The sequence below is a fragment of the Pteropus medius genome, unplaced genomic scaffold, assembly GCF_902729225.1.
Source record: "Pteropus medius unplaced genomic scaffold, Ma_sr-lr_union100, whole genome shotgun sequence".
Lineage (NCBI taxonomy): Eukaryota > Metazoa > Chordata > Mammalia > Chiroptera > Pteropodidae > Pteropus > Pteropus medius.
Genome location: NW_024350399.1, coordinates 603,355 through 627,087, shown reverse-complemented (window position 1 = coordinate 627,087; position 23,733 = coordinate 603,355). Strand labels below are relative to the sequence as shown.

Here is a 23,733-nt window from a genome sequence, read left to right as displayed (position 1 = left end):
AACCCAACCCAACCCCCAACCTAACCAACCCAACCCAATCAACCAATCTAAATCCCAATTCCACCCACCCAATCTAAATCTACCCAAATCTAAATTCCACCCAATCTACCACCCACCTACCCACCATCCAATTCAATCTAAATTCAATTCAACCTAAATTCCAAATCAAATCCAAATCACCAAATCCAAATCAACCTAAATTCCAATTCCACCCCTAAATCGCAATCTGCCCCAACCCAATCCAATCCAATCCAATGCTTAATGGATGCATTGCTTAGAATCAAAATAAAATTTATCATTCCATACTCTCATTTTATTGTAACATTTTACTATGCCTGTTGGGCACGTTAGACAACAAGTCCTCAAGTGATTATGTCTTATTCATCTTTGTACTCTATGCGACCCAATTTCCTCCATTTTCCTTCCTTCTGGCTTAGCACAGGGCTTGTTTGGATTAGTTTCTGCTAAATTACATAGTGAGTTTAGCACAAAGGTAACTTAACTCAGTTCTCATGAATAGACCCTAATATCTCTACCAAATCAATACCATGCTAGCAGTGAAAGAGATAGTTCACAGAAGTGAAAATTAACTAGGTAAATTAATAATCACCATACAAAAGTTTGAGACAATTTTATACCTTTTGTTCAGTACCATTATCATATACATCTGACTGAAAAACTGGAGCTGCTGATTTTTTGACATTCTTTGAACCACCTAGAGACAGATGAATAGCATTTGCTGCAGGGTCTAAAAGTAAAAGAAAGAGAAACATTGTAGTTTTTATAAACAAACTTATTGAAGTCTAATTGAAGTACAATGAACTGTACTTATTTAAATTGAAAGTTTTTATCAATTTTAAATATCTACAACTGTGAAACCATCACTACAATCCAAATAACATTTTCAATACACTCAAAGTTTTCTCACCCACCTTTGTAATTCATCTATCCCTCACCACCCATCCCTTGACAACACTGCTCTCCACCTCTCACACAACATTAACTTGAATTAATTTTGTATGAATGGAATCATATAGTATGTACACACACTCTCTCTCTCTCTCTATTTTTATTTTTTTTGGCCTAGCTTCTTCCATTCAACATAATGTCGCATGTATTAATAATTTGTTTCTTTTAATTCCTGAGAAATATTCATTGTATGGATATGTCACAATTTGTTATCCACTCACCTGTTTGGGTTGCTTCTGTTTTTGGCCTCTTGCAACTAGCCTTTATGAACATGCGTAACTGTTTGCATGGACATATTTTTTCATTTCTATTGGGTAAATACCTAGTAGTAAAATGACTGGATCATACGGTAGGTATGTATTTAACTTTTGGGAAATGCCACACTGTTTCCCAAAGTGGTTTTACCATTTTATATATCATTCAACATTGTATCAACATTTCATTTCTTCCACATCTTGTCAATACTTAGTAAGCAAAACAAAGGGAAGGGTAAAACAGTAAAAAATCAAAGAAATAGAAAAATCAGAGAGAATGAAACTAACAGCTGGATCTTTGAAGGGTTCAAAAAGTGATAAGCCAGATCAGGAAAAAGAGAAGAAACAAATTTCTAGATAACAGTACAACTGAGTTTTTAGATACTAAACTATACTAATACTAAATTTACTAAAAATAATAAAAAAGGAATACTATGAAAAAATGTATGATAATAATTTTTAAAAATTACATGCAAGGGACAAATTCCTAGAACAACACAAACTACCAAATATCATTCAGGGATAGATAAATAATATGAAGATCCTCATAATTATTAAAGAAATTAAATATGTAGTTAAAAACAGTTCCACAAAGCAAACTCCAGTCTCAAATGACTTCACTTCTAAAGTATACCAAATATCTAAGATGAAATTACACTAATTCTACACAAATTCTTCCAAAAAATTGAAGAGGAGTGAAAACCTCTCTCAAATTATATTTTAAGACCAGGATCAGTCTAATACCAAAATCATTACAAGTTATAAGAAAAGAAAATCTCAATCAATATTCCCTGTGAATAAAGGTATAAAAATTATTAAAAAATAAACTGAAACTAATAATTTCTAATAAAGATAATTCATCATGAATAAGTGAGATTTATCCTAAGAATGCAGGGTTGGTTTAACATTTAAAAATAAGTTAAAGTAGTTCGCCACAAAAAGAGGGGAAAATAGGAGAAGATTTAGATTATCTCAAAGATACAGGAAAAAATACGATAAAATTCAATACCCATTCATGATAAGACCTCTTAGTAAACTAAGGATATGAGGGTGTGTCCTTTCTTTGATGAAAGCTATCCTCAAATGTCTAGAGCCAATATTATAATTTATATCAATCCCTTTCCCTTAAGTTTTAGAACAAGATTAGGATGTACACAATCACCATTTTGCTCAACACCATCCTGGAGGTCCTAGCCAGCAAAGAAAAGAAATGAAAGGTAAACCCAAATAAAATCCCAGCAGACTGTGTTGTAGAAATTGGAAAGCTGGTTTGAAAATTTCTATGGAAATGCAAAGGCCTTCATATAACTAAGTCAACCTAGAAGAATAACATATGTTGGAGAACTTGAACTGCCAAATTTCAAGACTTATTATAAACCTACAGTAATTAAGATAATACTGTGTTTACATAAGGACAAACGGATCAATAAAACAGAGTTTCCAGAATTAGGTCCATCGATATATAGTCATTTTTATCTTTTCAAAGATGCCAGTAAAACTCAATAGTGTTAAACAAACTGAAAGTGCACAAGATAAGCTTGGATAATCCTGCCTTCCTGGATAGCAAGGAAACCATTAAAAATCACTAGGGTTATGTCACAACAACTCAGAGTTATCTAGAAGGGGTTCCCACTGGCCAGAGCTGTCACAATTTCAGCATTAATAAACCCAATAGCAGAAATGTATCAAAACACATCATATTTGTTTAAATCCATGAATCTATAATAACACAAAACTAATTGCTCATCATTGAAAGATGCTACTGAACCTATTCATTATATTAAAAACTGATAAATGATGCTAAAATGTTAAGCGTCAGTCTGCTTTTCCTAAGTATACTATACCACATTGTAACAAAATAGTAGTTGAGGGGAAGTTTCTCTTTATAGAAATATTCCAGCTAATCTATGATGAATGATAGAATTAAAATATCCCAATTTTGCAGCCCCTAATTAATTCATAGATCTACGCCTTGCACATAAATGGCAGCTACCATCACAAAGAGAAAAATGAGATATTATATGCCTCCTGATGTAAAGACACACCATCATCTAAGAATCCATTTTGCTAAAATATTTAAACTTAAAAGTGTATCAGTCTAACCAATATTTTATAAGAAATACAGAAGAAATAACATATATGACTATACCATATAGATGCAATCAGCAAGTTTACTCTGTGAAGAACTCAATGTACAAGCAACTCAGTTTCTTCAACAAATAAGCTGTAATTTAAAAAAGAGGGAAGGAGAGAAGGTGGGAGGTAGATGGATATATGGAAAGAGTATCTATAGATTAAAAGAGTCTGAAAAGACAAACTATTGCAATAGGCATCATTGTGAATTTAAATGAACATCAAAATGTTTTTGTGACATTCAGGATACTGGAAAGTGAAATAATGATTAAATATTTTATTACATTAAAGAATTACTAATTGGTGCAATGTAATAATGGTATTGTGGTTATATATTAAAAAATAACCCTTATCTTTTAGATACATACTGATATATTGATGGATGAAATGCTATTATGTGTGGGATGTGCTTTAAAACAATGTGGCAGCAGGGCATAGACAAAACAATTTTCCATGAGTTATTGTTGAAATAGAATGATAGACACATACGGGTTTTGTTGGTTTTGTTTATGTTTGAAATGTTTAATAAGCTAAAAAAAGTCATTGACAAAACCATGGAAATATTTGCCTCATAAATAAGACAAAATATTAATGCCTTTGCCTTATCAAAGAGAACTCATACGAACTGACCTCAAATAAAAAGTAACAAAATATGCAAACCATGAAGAAAAAATATATAATTTTATTTCATTGAATAAAGAACTGTACATCAAATGATAAAAATAAAGAATAAAAACAAATCACAAGTTGGAAGAAATTTGCTGTATGATATATACTTATGTAATAATGAATGTTTAGTATGATTAAGAAAAATCTTTCAAATCCATAATAAAAACATCCCAGTAGGAAAATGAACATATAAAATGAAAATACAATTTCTCAGAAGAGGAAACGTGACTTAGAAATCCTATATCTATGAATATAACACCGAGAGAATCTCTTGTCCACAAGTGCCAGGAGTTATATATGTACAAGAATGTTCAGTGAAAGATTATTCAACTAATAAACACTTCCATCAACAGAAAACCAGATGTATAAATTGTGGTATATTCACATAATGGGATAGGATCAGTAATGGAATGAAGTAAAGTGTCAGGCAGCACATAGATAAAGCTTCTGAAACAAAGCTGAGTATGAAAAACAAGTCACATAAGACTGGATACAATAGCATATCAGTTACAGTAAAATATCTTAATAATGGCATCTATACATATATGTCTATATGTACATATGTAGTTTAAAAATATACACTCATGTAGTAAATATATTTTAAACATAATGGTTATGACAATCATCAGATTTAAATAGTAGTTCTCTTTGTGGAAGAAGGAGATCTGCTTAAGGGAAATTTGGCAAAAGATAAAACAGTTATAGAAACCCAGCGGATGTTAAAGGGAGGAAAAACAAAAACAAAGAAATATATCTCAAGATACATATCATAGTTGAAGTGCTGAAAATTGTCTCCTCACACACACAAAACATCTTAACCACTAGAGAAAAATGTCACATTATTAATAGAGGATCAACAATTCAAATACTGCAGTTATCTCATCAAAAGACAATGACGTGGAGCAAAATTTTTAAAGATCTGGGGAAAAAAAAATCCCTGTCAACTTACAATTCTATATTTTACTTTCAGGAATGAAGGTAAAATAAAGATAGTCTTAGATGAAAGAAAACTAAGATAATTCAGTGCCAGAAAATCTGTTCTAAAAGAGATGTTACGGGAAGTTCCATAGACTGAAGAAAGAAAGGAACAGAAAAAAACCTGGGACACATCAAGAATTAAAGAGCAACTAAAGTGATAACTATTCGAATAGATATGATAGACTATTCTTCCCCCGTTTAGTTATTTAAAATAAAATTTATTATATTCTCTAAGCAGTTGTTTGATATATATAGATATGATACTTAACACAACTATAATAAAGGTGAGAGGGATAAGGAGACATATATAGTGGTAAGGTTTCCACATTCCACTGAAAGAGTAAAATATTAATTCATGATTGTGAAAAGCTAACTAAGTACATTATTATGTAGAACAATCACTAAAAATCTGTACAAAGAGACATAAAAGCAATAGACACTGACAATTAGAAACCAAGTTTTAAAAATACCATGTATGACATTACTAAAAACGAAGTAGTTATATATAAATATAGCACAACATATATAAGATCTTTATGCTGAAATCTACAAAACATGTATGAAAGAAATCAAGGACAACCTAAATAAAGAGATAACATGTTTGTGGATTAGAAGATCCTGTATAGTAAAGATTTCTTTTTCTCCTAAAATTGATCTAGAGATCGATTTAATGTACTCCATTCAAAAATCCCAGTATAATTTTTATAGACAAGCTGATTATAAAATTCATATGAAAAAGGCAAATGAATTAAAATAGACATACATTTTTAAAGAAAAAATAAAGTTGGTAGAATTATACTTGATTTTAAGACAATAAAAATCTACAATAATCAAGACACTGCAGTATTAGTGGAGGATAAACACATAGATTGATCAATGAAACAGAAAATGAAAAAGCAAGTCACAGACTGACAGACAATGTTTGCAAATCACATATCTGAAAAAGATTTGTATACAAAATGCATAAATAACTCCCCAAACTCAACAGTCAGAAAGCTATCTAATTAAAAATAAGCAAAAATCTTCAACAGATTCTCCATCAAGCAGTATTTAGGAAAGGCAAACAGCATATTTATATTAATAGATATTCATCATCATTAGTCATCAAAGAAATGCAAATGAAAGCCACAATGAGATACCACTACATCTACTAGAATGGCTAAAACAAAAGTTACTGATAATACCAATGGTTGCAAGAATGCATAGCAAATGGATTACCGATGGGAATGCAAAATGTTATAGCCACTGTGGAAAACAGTTGAGCAGTTCTTTATAAACTTTAACATACACTATTCATATGACACAACAATCCCTTGTTCACACAAAATGCCTAATACAAATACTGCTTATCTTTCTATTCATAATCACCAAAACCTGGAAATGACCCAAACTTCCTCTAGCTGGTGACTGAATAAACAAATCCAGTGCATACATACAATGGAATACTACTCAGCAATAAAAAGAAGTAAACTACTGACACGTACAATAACTTGAATAAATTTCAAAAGTATTATGCTTAGTGAAATACGTTATTATCCAAAGGTCAAATACCATATGATTTCATTTATAAGACATTGTCTAAAGGGGGTGGGGGGAACTATAATGATGGAGAACATGTCAGTGGTACCTGGGGTTACTAGTGGGAGAGAGGGAGGTTTGGCTGCAAAAGGAAATTTGTAGTATGTTGGAACAGTTCTTATATGATTATGGTAAAGGTAACACAAATCCATACATATGTTAAAATTCATGCACTTGTACAAAACATTTATTTACTTTTAGTGTAATTTAAAAAACAAAATAAATACTTCAGGATATTTTTTTGAGAATGAAAAAGTACAGAGAAAAAATTAGAAGCAAAGATTATAGGAAATTTAGGGCCCTGAACACGGCTTGAGAGTTGCTAACTACAAAATGTAGAGCAAACTGCCCAAAAAAGAGTAAAAGCTATGACACTGTACAGAGCTCATACTCAAGGTTCAATGATAAAATGGAAACTAGGAAGTTTTGATGATGAATGAGAAAGAGGAGAACTTATAATACCTAACGTGATGCCACTACTGAACATTTCTAAAATTCATAAAAAAGAAATGACTTGCATGCAACTCTCTTAGAGTGGAGGATAGATATAGATATAATCCTTCTTCCCTCTACATACCAGTATAGTTTCAGAATTCATCTTTTAACAGAATATGTTTCCCAACTATGCTTTATTGTATAGGTCTGATCTCTGGATAGTTGTTACAGATAGACTGCTAACCTGGTGAGGCTGAAAACAATATTTTCCATCTACCATCCTTTCTTCCCATACCACTGAGGTTTTTTGAGATCAGTAAGACCAGTCTGTGCTGCATTAAACATTAGTTTTAGAAGATTATTCTGTGATCTTCTGTGATAACTGATTTCGAAACTAAGAATTTAGTTTTATTGTCTACATTTTAGTAGATGTGGGGCTGGTGTTGTCATAATTGTGTGTGTTGTAAGAACCCTTTAGTGTGTTATACAAAATTCTTTGGACTTTAAAAATAGGATCCATAAAGTTTATAGTTGAATGAACTCAACCTCACTGGTCCTCAGAGTGAAAGACAGCTTCAGCTAAGTCAACCCTGTCCCTCCCCAGGTTTCTGTTCCTTGATGAGACTGACTAATTAAATTACACACTCAGAGAGGAAAGATTTTGGACTTCTTTTCTTTAGATTTTAACTGATAAGGACAAAGGAATTTAATATTCATACTTTAATTTTTCCCCAAAAATTTAATAGTGGGAGGAGTTTCATATTGTTCAACTTTAAATAGGCTTATACTTTTGATAGTATTATATTCGGAGGATTTTTATGCTATCATTTGAGTTTCTCATTTAATCCAGTGAGCTCTAATAGATAACATAAAGTAACACAGTATGAGATAATATGAGATAAAGAGTAAAGTGATAATTTCAATAGGGCTCATGGTAATTTTAGAGTTAACATACTTTCTGACCTATTTAGAGTTTTCTAAAAACATTATGAACATTATAAAATTATTTGGCAATTTGTAAGTTTTCATATTCTACTCATTTAACAGAAATAGACCCCTCATTTAATTTTTCTAAAATGATGATACAATGTTAAGTTTAAAATGCTAAATCAATAACTAGAGATCAAATTCTGAAAGCAATAGAGGTTGCATCATTGTTGTTAAGCATCACTCTTAATCAGTCATTTAATAACAGAAGCAAAAGAGGCTGTCTAAACTCAGTCTTTTCCTAAATTCTATTTAATATTCCTTATCACAATATTTAATTACCATGTACTCCTTTATTTGCTTTCTGGTCACCAACAGGATAAATTAATTTTATATCATCATAAATCTTCTTTTTCTTCTTTAGAGAAGGATCTTAAAGAAATGTAATAAAACATTTATTTTTAATAATGGTGATGACAGAATTACCCAATATAGACTATCTTTTCATGCCCGAGAGGAATTATGCCATATGTTAATTTGTATGTGGGATTGTGGGAAGTATTAGAGAAGATAGAGAGATGTGAAATGGAAAGAAAGATACTTCCTCTTGAAATATTATCCCTTTAAGTTAAACAATATTCTTGGAGGGACAGAAATTTTTTCTGGCAGAGAGAAAAAGCTACACCCAGGTCTACTGTAAATGTCATTTTCTGTCTGTGGGGATGCGTACCAACATAGCTACTGGCTGGGTGTATCAGTCAACAGTGACTATTACAATTCTTGGATGTGTCCTACAGCCTAGCATAATCAATCAAATTCATATCTCTCCTTCATGATAGAGGTGATTATATAGTTCATGTGTCCAACCATTCAGGAGGTAAGGATCCTCACGCATGTGTGCTGAACGATTTTTTCATTAGAGATGTAAAATGTGAAAAAGTGGTCTATCTCCCCACTGGAGCAGATTCACTTGATAGTCCCTTCCTCTCATTCTCTGTGTTCCTCTGGAAGCCATCTGCTTCGTGGAAGATGACAACATTACCATGGAGGTATAATTCAATTTCATTTATGAAATAGATGTTCATATTCTTGTTAATTGACAATGCAAATTAAATTCACTTACATTCTATTTCTTCAAAAGAGGGGGATTTTAGGTAACAAATATTCAAAATATCTACTTGAAATTCTTTTCCTATTAAATGAGAAAGTTAACAGTTGAAGATGTATATAGTTACTGAAGTAATTTCTGAAGCATGAGATTGCTGTCATTATCTCAGTGAGCTGAATAGATCGAATTAGTTCTCTCAGCAAGCATATATTTAGTCTGTACATACATACATGCATGCATGCATGCATACAGACATACATACATACATATAGTACTAGGTGCTCTGTGAAACACGAAAGTAGTAGTTAAAAATATTATGGGTGGAAGTATTTAATAAGTGTATTAAGAATGACACAAAGTACTATAGGGATTCAAAGGAGAGAATTAGGGTTACTAAGAAAGTCTTTGTGGAGTTTCATTTACAGAGGAGCTTAAAGAATTGTCAGATTTTATTTTATATTTTTTTAGGTGAGGCGACCCTTGGTTGACCCCATAGATTGCAAGGACCTTGTCAGCTTACAATTCCTAATTTTTAAATTTTTTATGCTTACAGCACCTGGTCTTCCTGGGTGGTCTCCCATCCAAGTACTAACCAGGCTCGATCCTGCTTAGCTTCTGAGATTAGATGGGATCAGGCTTGTTCAGGGTGGCATGGCCGTAGACCAAGAATTGTCAGATTTGGATAGAAAGACAGTGAACATGTCATTCCAGTTTAAGAAAATTAAATAACGGAAGGCATAGAAGTACGAAAGGTAATTTGTGTTTTAGGAATGGTCAGTAGTCTCATTTGACTGGACAATGAATAAATTGAGTACTTACTATGGGCTAGAATTTTTGGCTCTTTAGGGGAATTATTAAGGAATATTATCTTTGTTTTCTGATGATGAAACTGTGGCTCAGGGAGGTTACGTAATTTGTCTAAGCTATTTACACAGCTAGAAAATGGTAAAGTGGGACTTGGACTTTAGCAATTTGGCGCAAGAGAGTGTGCACATCACCCCTAGATTATAGCTGCTTTTATTCAAGGAGGTAGTGTGAAATAAAGTCAAATAGTTAGGTCTGGGTTGGACTCTAGAGGGAATGAATGGTTGCCTAAGAAGTCTGAGCTTCAGATATTTAAGATTTTGGTCCAGGAGAAGAAATCATCAGAACAGAGTTTTAAGTGTAATTAGGTAGCAATTTAAAAAATGGATTTGTGGTAAGTAAAAATAAGAGCCAGTGGAGACTAGCTGATAATCTCTTCAAGTGAAATGTGTAGGTTCTTTCCTAGAAGCAGGATTAATGGGACAGGGATAGGACTGATGGGATCCTGTGATGATAACTGCATGGAAAATGATCATGTTTTTTCTTAATAGTACATAGTCATAGACAATTAACACAAGTCTATATTTTTGCATTCCAGCCATGAACTTTTAATTACTATCATCAATTTAATTTAATAAAGCCCACTATAATCTTATAATGTTATAAATAAAAAGAAACTGGTAGACATTGAGCATCGCAAATTCATGATTTGATATTCCTCTTTTAAACTGTCTTCATTTCCTTTATATCTTTCTTTTTTCTTTTAACTCTTCTTTTTCTTCTTTACTTTATTTTTCTCTGGTACCAACTATTCTTTCTGGCTGACTACATAGCAGAATGCTATGTTGGTATATAATAGCAATTATATTCCACATAACTTTTTTAAGGTTTGGTAGCTAAAAATCCATTATTTTAAATATAAGGAAGTTGATTAAAATTGCAGTATAGGCAAGCTTGTCCACTAAAGAACTTGATAGAATTATTTTAGCTTGTTTTAATTTTTACATATATGTTTACTTTTCAACTTGAACTGTAATAAGCAAATACCTAGAACTGTGCCTCATACAAAGCTGGTAGTAAGTGTAAACAAACAAAGTTTTATAAGAGAGTTTTTTTTTTTTTTATAAATACATAGATAAGCACTTTCAACATAGCTATATCAGCTTCTAATGTTCTTACATTCACTAGGTGTTCTGTCTTGTTCTCTGTAATCAAATGTATTTTTTCCCATCTCTTCTCTTTTAAAGCCATTTTCTTGCATTTTTTGTAAATGATAAGCCATTCTTTTCTCTAGAAAGGCTTGTTTCTGAAATATTAAAGAAAATATATTGGTTAACATCAACTTGCTATTTAGAAATGCAAATAAATATTTATAATACGATAGTATATTGGAAAGGAACAGTCATTCTTGCCTTGTGACTTGTAAGGTTATACTGGGCAGAAATTTCCATTTGTGGTCAAACATGAAGACTATATTTAACACATAGATTTACTTCACTGCACACATTTGGAGAACTAGTCTAGTTTCAGGTCAAAAAGGGTCTCTACATCCATAGCTATCCTGGTGAGTTTAGGGAATTTCTAAATCATCTTCAGGTGGAAGATTCTTGAGTGACTGAACCACAAGTCACTCAGGGCTACTATACGCAAACATAGTATAATACATGAAATGTGACTTCCTTTTGTGAATCCCTGGACTCACGTCATTCTTAGATGTACCAGAATGCATTTGTTTGCATAGAGAAAAAAAAAACAGAAATCCGCAGATGTTTCCCTATGGTATTCAGCAAGAGAATCGATCAGTACATGCATGCTACCCAAAGCCACAGAACAGACCATCTTAAAGGATTACAGAGAACAATGCTCAGCACTGACCTATCTTGTCTATTCTCACCAGCCACTCTGGAAAGATTTTGTAAGTCACAGGGCATTGGATAGAGTACTAAAGCGAGTCTTGTTTCAGTAGTGAAGAATAATTAGTCCAAGATTAAACATAGTTCTGGCCCTATCTATCAAATCTTAAAAAGCAAGACCTTGATTAACTAAATCCAGTAAGTTTTAGGTGTACAATTCAACAGTAAGGCATACATATATTGCAACTATGTATGGTGATAGATGGTTGCTAGACTTATCATGGTGATCACGTCATAAGATATTTAATATCTAATCATTACATTAACACCAGAAATTGACATAATATTGTATATCGGCTATAATTAAAAATAAAATTCACAAAAAAGAAAAAACAAACACAAATTATATATCAATTAAAAAAAAAAAATAAGACCATCTATAGCCATGCTACCCTGAACAAGCCCGATCCCGGCTGATCTCAGAAGCTAAGCAGGGTCAGGCCTGGTTAGTACTTGGATGGGAGATCACCTAGAAAGATCAGATGCTATAGGTGTAAAAAATAAAAAATAAGGGATTGTAAGTTGACAAGGTCCTTGCAATCTGTGAGGTCAACCAAGGGTTGCCTCACCTAAAAAATAAAATTAATTAATTTATTTTAAAAAGCAAGACCTATAACAATCGAACTGTTTCCAAATAAATTATCTACATCCAAGAAAAAAGCAAAAATATTTATAAGAATATAAAAATATTCAGCACTCAAAAAGTAAAATTCATGATATCTGGCATCCAATGAAAGAACACAAAGCATATAAAGAAGCAGGGGAATATGATTCATAAAATGAAAAAAATTAATCAATGTAAATTGACCCCAAAATGACACAAATGTTAGAATTAAAGAACATTAAAACAGATAATATAACTGCATTCTACATATTCACAAGGCAGAGACATGAAAGATATAAAGAAGACTAAAATCAATTTCTTAAATGTGTTAAATGAGTAATACAATGGATACATTAATGGTAGAGTAGACATTGCAAAAAAAATTAATGTCTATTCAGGAACAGAAACCATCCAAAAAGAAAACACTGAGAGAAAAAAAAATTACAAAATGAAAAGAATATCTGTGAGATGTAGGAAAACATTAAGCAGCCTAATATGTTTGCAGAGAGGAGAGAGGGGACAAACGAAATATTTGATAATAATGTTCACTATCACTGCTTCTACTCTATATTATAATAGAGGTTCTAGTCAGTGCAATCAGGCAAAGAAGGAAATAAAAAGAGAAGAGAAGAGATTTTGAAGAGAAGAAATAAAACTACCTTTATTTACAGACAATATGATCATTTGTGTAGAATATCAATTGGTATCTGGAAAAAAACTAGAACTATTAAGTGGTTTTAACAATGCAGAATACAAAATAAGTATAAAAATTGCTTTTCTATATACTAACATCAAATAATCAGAATTCAAAATAAAAAATATATAAATTATAATAGAATAAAAATTATGAAAAATTTAGGGATGAATCTATCAAAAAGATATATAAGAACCTGTAACTGCAAACTATGTAACATTGATAAGGAAAGTTAAGGAAACCTAAATAAATGGAGAGACATATTTGGTTCATGAGTTGGAAAACAGTATTATCAAGAGAATAATCATGCTTAAACTTATCTATAAACACAATTCTAATAAAAATTTCAGCACAATTTCTTGGTAGAAATTGATAAGCTGATTCTAAAATTTATATGGAAATGTTAAAGGGCTTAGATTAGCCAAAACAACTTTGAAAATGAAGAACAAACTTAGAAGACTAGTATTATTGATTTAAAGAATTATTAAAGATACTTTAATCAATACAGTAAGATAGACAAATAGTTCAAAGAACACAAAAAGAGTCCAAAATAGAATGATAGAACTGAGTTTTGACAAAAATGCAAAGGTAAAATCTTTTAAAGATTTTTATAACAGTAATTTAAGCTAACAATTTAAGTAAAAATACATATAATGTCAAATCTGAAAAAACAAGATAAAAAAATTAAGAAACACACACAAAGGAATTGAAAACCTCTTGTATTAAAACATGATTTTAAAAAGGATAATTTAGAATGACTCCATTGGAAATGTCAATACTTCAAATAGCTCTACCATTAACATGGTTTAGGCAGCTTATGGTGTTACCATGCCTCCCATCCATTGTCACGTCTAACCGGCACTTCCAGTGCCCAGATTTAATCCATTGTACTAGTTGCCACTAAAATTGGCCAGTATTCATTGAATAGTTATTGGCATCAGGCAAAAATTAAGAGGAAACCTAGGCTACTTTTTCGCTCTCCAGAAACAAAGGTATTTTCAGAGATATCTGCAAGCAAAAAAGGCCAACTTGAAGAGAACCCCAACTGAAGAACAGTGGTGAAAAATTAAATATTAGAAAATAATAATTACAGAAAATTAGAATAAGCTGAGCTTACCATATAAGCAGTGAGTACCTAACAATACTAAAAGGCACATGTAACAAAAGTAGAATAAAAAATTATCATACATATTTCACTTTCTAATATTTAAAAAACTTACTATATGGCAGTATATATAAATATAATCAAATTATGTAAATCTTTACACTTACATCTAGGTTTGTCAAAAATAAACTACCTAAGATGATTATTTAGAATTTTAGACCAATATATATTGATATAGAAAGTTGTCAATGTTATTTTATTAAATGAAAAAGCAATCCACAAAATAATATATGAAATATAATAACATGGTTTTACTTATGTCTTGGAATAATAAACATTCATAGGAATATTATGCAAGTGTATGTATGTGTGCGTATGTGTACCAATAAATTAATAAGGTGATGCTAGGGTTACAAATGATTTTCTCTTTATACTGATTTAGACTCTGTATCATAAAATATTATATATTATGTAAAATTAAAAGCAGTAACTTTAAAAAATTAACTGGTGGGGAAAAATTGAGAACTTTTTCAAAGAAATTCTGATTCTAAGGAAAAAATAAGTTATGTCATTTTTTTCTATAGGAATTATAAGTATAGTTTATGATGTAAGGTAAAATCAAAAGTAGTTATATCAAAAAATAGGGCAGTACTTTTTATAGCCAGAGTGTAATATGGTCAAAATATAGTAAAAATTTTAATAACTTTTAGTTTTGTATAAAGTATATCATTTGGGATAACTGGTCCATCGTCATCTTATATAGAATACTTTCAAAAATCCAAACTATCAGAAGCTTTAACACTAACATCTTAAATTAGAGGTTAATGTTAAACCTACCTTCTTGTCACTCTCTTCTCTGCTTCTACGTCGTTGTTCCTCTATCCTAGCTTCTCTTTTAACATCTTCTCCAATCTTTGTCAGAAGTAACATCTCTTTTGTCTTCCACTCCTAGAGAGCAAGATATTACTATACTTAGTGTTTACAATAAACTTTTGTATTTTGTCCACCACCATCAAACAAATTAGAAGTGAAGGGCCTAACAGAAATCAGGTCAAGCATAATGACAGTTATACATTGGCTTTTAAATGGGCTTTCCATGCTACATTCCTATGTAGGCATGGTTATTTTTTACTAAGGCTAAGTTTAAAATAATTGACCTTTCCACTCTGAGGGCTATAGAGGAGTTATTGTCTAATAACTTTCACAATCATCTCTTTAAGAGTAAATGTTAGCTTATATATATGATCTGTGGTGTCAGCTTCATTATTTTATATAACTTATGTAGTATAGCTGTGAAGTAAGATTAATGTGGGTAAATTATGTAGACCTGAAATGACTTCAAGAAATATGATGGACACAAACATGACAAACAAACAGAGACTCATAGACATGGACTGTGGATTAGTGGTTACCAGAGAGAAGTGGGGGAAGGAGGAGGTAGATAGGGGTAAAAAGAATCCAAATTTGATGACAGAAGGAAATATAACTTTGGGAGGTGAACACAAAATGCAATATATATATGACATACTGTTCAACTGTGCATTTGAACCTTATTTTATTAAGTAATGTCACCTCAATAATTTTAATAAAAAAGCATAGCGGACAGCAAAAATTATTTACAAATGAAACAACTGTACACAATTTTTCTCTCAATATTTTAAGTTTATCTCTCACCTCTTCAATTTTTCTGCGAAGACTTAGTTTTCTTCTTGTGTCTTCCCGCTGTCGTCTTTCTTCTCTGTCCATCTGGAGTAGGTGTTGCTCTTCCGCGTTGCGCTCACGTTGTTCTAATTCCCTACTTATCATATCCAAATATCTAATTAAAAGTGCAAATGCAAGTGAAGGTGAATTGGGTGTTTCCCTTATACTGACATTACCTGCTTTGATATGCTCCAACCACTTCCTTGCTTGCTTTTTATTTCTTGAATTATGGGAAGTTTATCATTTCCATCAGCTCTGTTTATGGACCTGAAAGCTAGCTCTCACCATGTTTTACTTGTTATATAGATCTCCCTACCATATAAGTACAATGGTAACAATGTAGAGCAGACTCATTAAAAAGATTTTGCACTGTAAGTATTAATAACTCAGAAGGTTTAGAAATATGAGTTTGCAAAGAAAATTGAAATAACGAAAACATTGACTTCAAATCTAGAAAAACAAAGATTTGAATTTCCTAAGAAAAGATGTGTACTGAGTCTTGCATAATTTACAAAGTCTTGAACAAATCTACCTGTAGTCTGGGTTTCTGGTGTGTCAATGCACATTATGGAGCTACCATAAAATGAAACCATGGAATATAAAAAAGTCAGGCTTGTGCAGCCTGATCCCTCACCTTAATGAATGAAAAAGAACTATAATATATCCCTTTACTGCCTAAGAAATGGCCTTGACCACAGAATGGTAATGATTGAACATAAGTAGTTAATATCTGAAGAGCTTACACATTTTCTTTTAAGGACAATGCATATTTATATTGGCATTAGATAAAGTTATATCAAACCTTCATTTTTTACTTTGCACTAAGTTCCTCAAACAATGCTGTCAGCCCTTAAAGAAGAATCATGAAAAGCTATTGCTAGAGGCATGTGCTAAAAGATATGTTCCCTTCATCTCCAACTATAGGAAAGATTTTGGATCTGATTCACTCTTCAGTTATCAGTTTGGAATACCTCCTGGTCTACCAGCAACCCTGTATTTTCTGGTAGAAATTGCTCTTTTTAGCCTTGACACAAAAGTTCTCTATTCCTATACTTCTTGGTCTCTCTTTCTCTCTATACTGAGGGCAATAATGGAGTTAAATAGTGTCTAGGACTTAAAAAAAAATCCTAACTTCAATTTTTCAACCTTTTTTCAATTTATTTGGGTCCACATATATACATAAAATATGCATTAACTTTAATCTTACCTGTGCCTTATTAATCGTTCCTGGTCCTTAATAGATTGAGTGCCCTCCTGTAACAACCAGTTTTGGAACTGTGCAACATCAGAATGTCCAGGTATTTGTTTGTTTTCATGTAGTTTATTTACTTGTTTTGCGAGCATTTTCTATTTAAAAAAAAAGTGTGCATCATATATATGCATATAAATATATGTATATGTGTGTATATACATATACTGTTTTTACATTTACCAGAAATAAAACTGTCCTTTGATGTGACTTTTATATTTAGTGTTTAGTAAAAGTCTCGCACTTTGTAAATAGCTAATTCTGTTTAACTGAATTTAAATCAATTTTGAATCCATTACGGACATGGATGACTGAACCAAAATAAAGATTTCTCTCTCTGAAAATAAAAGATAAATATTTTATTATACACTCCTACCCATTCTGAAAAAAATTAAATGAAAATATGGAAGAAGGGGAGGGAAAACTAGGAACAGATAAAAAATGGAAAATATAGAACACTTAAAAGTATTGGGAAGTCAATCTCATTTCTATATAACTCTCTCAACCTTAGAACATAAATTTGTGAAAGTACACATACACATATCTTTCTCATTTTTATTCAACTTTCTGGACTCTAAAACCTGAATTTACTCAGGCACCTGTGTATGTGTGTGACACACATATATTCTTTCACACAACCTTTGAGCCAAAAATTGAAAAGAATTTACTATTTATACCCACTCATGCTACACTCAATCGTTCCATTTCACCTTTAGAATATCATTTTTTACTGGATGAACACAGCTGCATGTGTGTGGATACAAACACATAGTGTACATTTTCTTTGAGTGACCATGGGACATTATAACTATTCATACTGTTCCTCCTGTTACTCAAGCAGGAACCCTGTTTTGAGTTCCATCTTAAGAATCTTGCTGCCACAATAGACCCTTCCTATTGGCCCCAGTTCAGATAGAAGGTACATATCGGAGTAGCAATTTAATTACTAAATTATGCCAGCTACCACTAGCCTATTAACAGATGACCTGGTCTCTTTCCCTCTCTTGGCCCAATATTGCAGCCTCAAAATATTATTTATTCTTGCTTTAAATTTCATTTGGAAAAAATATTTAATTATTTTGTCAAAATTAAAGTTAAAAATTTATAAGAAAATACTTTGCATATAAATAAAACTTTCTTCCAAACTTTATGTAAGAAACCAAATTTAAGTATTTAACTTACTTGTTCTCTTATATAGTTTCTTTCAAAGTCTAATTTTAAACTGGTAAGATATTCTCTGTACTTATTCAATTCCCTCAAGTTACATACAATCTAAAAAAAACAAAACAACAATAGCAAAAATATATATATAAATACAAAATTTAAAAATCATAGCAATCACTTTCAGGAAGAAAAATAGTTAATAATATGCAATTTGATAACATTTTTGTATTCAGAGTAATAATTTGCTAACAATTTTGTAAGCAGAATATCTCTACAATTGTTAAAATACAAGAATTTCTATTCAGATCTCATTACCTTATTAATATGACATGCTATGATAAGGAATTTAGTACACAATAAATTTAATGACACAATTACAGTTATTAGAATACCAATAATTATGTTAATACAAATTAGAATATAAGACTATTCTTATGTTCTATGAGGATTCTATCAGGCTGATTTTTCTAGGTTCCAATTTTGCCCCAAGTTTTTAAAAAGTATATAGTATATAATCCTTGACAAGCATACGGTGCCATTAGAAACAGAAAGAGGACTATAATGCAGTTGGGAAATTATCTTTACATTTTCAAATTATTTGATAATCATCTTTTGATATTACAAGGAAAAAGATATGAGGTGGTATCATTTATAAACAACTGTTGTCCAATTTCCATTGATCCAAATACTAAGTAATTTATGGAATTTTCCATTATTTCTCATGACCCAGTTAAAGGTGATACCCTACTCCCATCACAGTGATTAAAAACAAGTAATCTTTAACCCACTTTATTATTGCTGGTGATGTAGCCACCTTTCTTTAATCTCCTCAGGATATCTTTGCGCTTATAGTATGCTCTTAAATGTGGATCATGGAGACTTTTATATTGGTTTTCCAAAAGTCGACAATAAGGATCAGTCAGGTTAAAACCATAAGAAGGTCGAAAAAGCTGCAAACACAGATTTAAAAATATGACAAATGTAACATTAATGAATTACACTTTTAAGTATTAACCTATTAAAATCACTAGAATGTTCATTAAAAATAAATCATGTAAGAATAATTTGAAATTAAAAAAAAACAAGCAACAAAAAGATTTGGATTGAGAAGCATTAGTTGCTTATTCCTAGCTTTTTTCTCCGCTGACCTGAATTACTCTTATAACCCACCCTCACTCAATTAATTCCTCCCCTGATTTCCATCAGTCACTGGCCTTGAGCCAGAGTAGAAAGGAAAAGAGGAAAAGAAAGAGAATAGGATAAAATTTATTTAAATATAGAAAACTAATACTAAGATTCTCCATTTTCCTCCTCTCCCTGGTCAAAGTACTACATTCAAAGGATAAAGGGATAATATAAATTATGACTATTATACACCAATAATCTGAAAATGAAAATAGAAAATCTTTCACCAAGATTCATGGAAACAACTTTATAAAAAAATAAAAGTACAATTCAGATGTTAAAGATGATGGTTTAAAGAGTTATTGTATCTTGGGGTCTTATCTAATATGAGAAACCCAACAATTTCTGGAGTGCTAGTCAGGATAAAATTTAAGAAGTATATTATAAAGTTCAATATATTGAAGAACCAGTTATAAAGGATATTGATAGGAATTGAGATTTCTCCATATGTGTAAAGACCAAACGTATACAAGAGAGAAACAATAGCCATTAACGTATACAAGAGAGAAAGTATCAGCTAATAGCCATGTTTCTATATCTATTACTTTACAGGAAACAGCTCAATTATTTAATTTTATTTGTAAATTAAAATAGTACCAAAGTGAGGGCTTTTTTTTTTTTAATGGGAGTTTTTAGTCCATTTTTCCATAGCAGGATGGTGTTAATGCATTATGGGAGAACCTCGGAAAGGGAAAAAGTGGAGGACAGAAGTCAGTGTAGAAGTTGCCCTAATGTCTTTATAGTCTTTCTTTCTTCTTATTATTGTTTGTTGTTGTTGTTGTTGTTGTTGTTGTTGTTATTAGCCAGAACAACAGAATGCCAAACAGGAACTGGCTTAAGTGAAAGGCAACTGAAATATGTGGGAGATGCGGCAAACCTGAGAGCACGTGCCCTGTTTGCAGGCACCTGATTCAGTTTATGAGACCCCACAATCCTGATTTGTCTGCAGGTACCAACTTGTGACCTCTACGTTGTTCTGTCTGGCAGTAGCCACTTCAGTCAGATTTTAAACCCTAAGGAGCTTGGCTGGGTGGAATCCTAAAAGAACTCCCTCAAGGTGGGTGGGAGGGTGTTTCATATGTGGGCAAAGGAGCAGATTGGTGGAACCTGATAGGGTGCTAGCTTTTCTTTCAATTTAAAGCATCCTTGGTAAATTTCTGTTCTTGCTTAACATCAGACTTTAATCTCAAGGAGACTAAATCATAAAGTGTAATTCCTTATTTATCAATGTTTCCCTGAAAGGGCAATGAATGAAATTCTATGAGAATTCAGTCAGACCAAATATGAAGCCCATATCTTTCCTGTAAAGAAAACAACGAACATTCATGAGTCAAGGATTGGACCGATAGTCTCCTTTGGATGTTGACATATAGCTGTCAACTTCTTTTATATGTTGACTTTTAGCTGTGATGAGATGTTTCTCAAGACCAAACCTGGGCTACTGACTTATAAACAAAGAACATCTTTTAAACAAATCCATTTCTGAGCCAGGGTAACCCTTCTATCATCAATAAAAATGATTATTTTTCTTTAAGAAAAAATTTAAAAAAACTAAAAGTGTACAACTGAGGAGCTTGTACTGAAAGAAAAAGTAAGCTCTTGATGAATTCAGTCTTCAAGGAAATAGTGTGGTACCTAATTATAATTAAATGAAGACAGTTTGGGAAGAATTAATGTAATAAAGAATAGAGAGAACATCTTTTTAAAAAGTAGTTGACAAGTGAATTAATATTTGACAGAGGAAACAGTAATACAGCAAACACTATATTTGAGGACACAGACAAAAGAAAGACAAGGCTAAGTTTATACACAAAAGAATGATACAGGTTTCAAGCATGCTTAGGAAAGGCCCAGTTATATTGAGTGAGGTTGACATAGTTTTAGTTAGTTCCCTCTATTCTAGTAAAATGGATTTGTTTTTAAAAATAATTTTCCAGAAACAAACTTTACTAAGAAATCATATTTATTAGGCGAGTATCAAATACCAAGGGGCCCTACTCATTTCTGATGATATCATAGACAGTAGAAGGGTAAGGGAGTCACTCAGAATTCTTCCTTGTAGAATTTTTTGTAATGTTAATTAAAGCAACCTCTCAAAAAGAATGTAGCGAACCTCCTTCAGTGTCACTGTGTTAAGGACTGGAGAGGTTCGAGGGTGGGGGTAGCACTGGGGACTAAAAACATGAAGGGGATTGAGAGGACTGCAAACTGTTACTCAGTATGATTTAAGTTATAAAATTATAATTATAGAATTACAGTGTTGAGTAAAATTATACAAACCAAGGGCAATGAAAATTCTAAGGAAATACAAGCTAATAGGGGCTATGATAGTTAAGAAAAAATCTTGAAAGAAAAAAAATCTTGAAATTCATAGACTGAAGAGAAGAAAGAGTATGCCAGCTTTGAGAGGCAAGATGAACAAAGGCACAGAAGCATTAAGATAGTATGTGTGAGCAAGTATAAAAGATCCTAACTGGAAGAAATTGAGGCTCTGGGTTGGAAAAAAGACTGGGAAGGAAGGATGGGGCAAATTATGAAGTCTCTTCAGGGAAGGAGAGCCTTCTTCCATTAAAATGAGGTTAAAGTACTAAACATGTTAACTTATTTCAGCTCTACCTTTTTCTCACTTTTGTGTGTGAAATAAAATTAGGCTCAAAACAAAATCATTTAGAAGTGTTCTGTAATGAGAATTTTGTCCAAGTTATTATTGGTTAAAATCATAACATATAATTAAATGCCAGCTGACACCAATAACCTTATACCTTTCAAACATATTTCTAAGTAAATAAAATATTACTAAATAGGTATATATCAAGTGTTATTTAAAAAAAATTAATGCGCTTCCATAAATTATAAATTAAGATAGAACTAAGAATCTAAATTATCTAGCCCTTGATTCTGTCCTAACCATACTAGATGAAGTTGCTTGGTATGCATTCTAAACAATACCTTAGTTCAGATGTAGGTTTAATTTTTTTTTCCTGTGAATGTTAGTGAAAATTAATGGACTTTGTATAATGTAGCACCTGACTTTAACAGCAAGAAGAAAAGTGCAAAGACAACCAACGTTAATCCAAAAAAATTGCTTTACCTTTTCACTTAACTTTGTAGTGTAGTATAAAGCACTGCTTCCTGGGATCATAGGCAGCTTAACCCCAAGAGGCAGATCCAGTAGTTGAGCCGCTCCGATCCCTGGAAAGTGGGTTTTGTGCGCACCCTGTCAGACACAATTGGTGAGTTTTGCCTTTCCTTTTAGGCATTACCCATTTAGGCTAATCTACTCTTACTTTAACCTAAGGAACGGAAGAGTATTACAGTCAGAATCGAAGGGGCCCGCCCTGCTAGACAGCCCTGAAGACCTCTCGGTTCCAAATCACCAGCCAGTTGCAGCCACCGCCACCCGCTGTGCCGCACGAGGCAGCAGAAGAGCAACGGTTACGTGGCGCGATGGTTAGGGAGCGCGAGACCTGTCTGTGGCTCTCTCTGCCTCGCCCCACCAGGCTGGTGACCCGGCGGAGGACAGTGACACTAGCCCTCTAGCCACTCACATCTCCACACTGCTGGGTGTCAGTTGCCAGGCTGCTGGTGGCTGTCTTGGTGGCAGCAACATTGGCAGCCTTGGAGCAGGCGCTGAGGTACAACTCCATAGTCTACCTGGGTCCCTGTATCCCCTGCCGCCCTCCCCTCTTGACTTTGCTTTCCCCGCTTCCCCTTCGTGGTCCCTCGATCCCAACCGGACCGGAATGGCCAGTATGCTGCGTTCTCAAGGCTCCACCCTCGCGACGTTCCAAGTCCGATCATAGGGGCCCCAGAAGGGCGGGGCCCTCATAGGGTTGACCCCTTGTGCTTGAGGCTTGGGCTCCAAGAGATGGAGAAATCAGTCGTAGGGGCCTGGCCTAAGAGGGCCACAGTTGAAATACAATTTCTCTCTGAAACCAACACCCCTCAGTCAAACCAAACCAAAATCACAATATATAAAGCTTTGCTGGCACATAGCTGGCTAATTTCTCCTGGCCTCCAAGGAGCTATGGTTAAAAATAAATTCCAGGAGTGATTGTACAGCTCATTCTAGGGCCAGAGATCTGGCTTTCTACATGGACACTATGTCCACACCCTGTCCCAGGCTCCCAAAACCGCTTACCGTTCCACATCGCACAGTATATATGTAGGCTTCCTTATGGGCTCTCTTCCTTCCTCCTGTCCATCTCCCTATAGTCTTCCTCTTTCTTTCTAGCTCTCTTCTTCTCTCTTCCACTTTCTTCT

At 32.8% G+C, this 23,733-nt stretch overlaps 1 protein-coding gene and 2 pseudogenes across 1 annotated transcript in view; 1 reads left to right on the top strand and 2 right to left on the bottom strand.

Annotated features, from left to right (window-relative positions):
- Positions 1-23,117, bottom strand: part of FSIP2 (fibrous sheath interacting protein 2) — an 86,245-nt gene extending 63,128 nt beyond the window's left edge. The window contains exons 1-10 of the mRNA XM_039839931.1: positions 23,019-23,117; positions 22,562-22,687; positions 19,074-19,235; positions 18,304-18,393; positions 17,080-17,219; positions 15,846-15,987; positions 15,009-15,119; positions 11,041-11,161; positions 8,286-8,375; positions 639-748 (exon numbers count right to left, since the gene is read on the bottom strand). Coding sequence (XP_039695865.1) covers positions 639-748; positions 8,286-8,375; positions 11,041-11,161; positions 15,009-15,119; positions 15,846-15,987; positions 17,080-17,219; positions 18,304-18,393; positions 19,074-19,235; positions 22,562-22,687; positions 23,019-23,117 — 1,191 coding nt within the window. The remainder of the gene's footprint in view (positions 1-638; positions 749-8,285; positions 8,376-11,040; positions 11,162-15,008; positions 15,120-15,845; positions 15,988-17,079; positions 17,220-18,303; positions 18,394-19,073; positions 19,236-22,561; positions 22,688-23,018) is intronic.
- Positions 9,596-9,714, bottom strand: LOC120584313 (uncharacterized; annotated as a pseudogene).
- Positions 12,144-12,262, top strand: LOC120584321 (uncharacterized; annotated as a pseudogene).
- Positions 23,118-23,733: the final 616 nt, after the last annotated feature.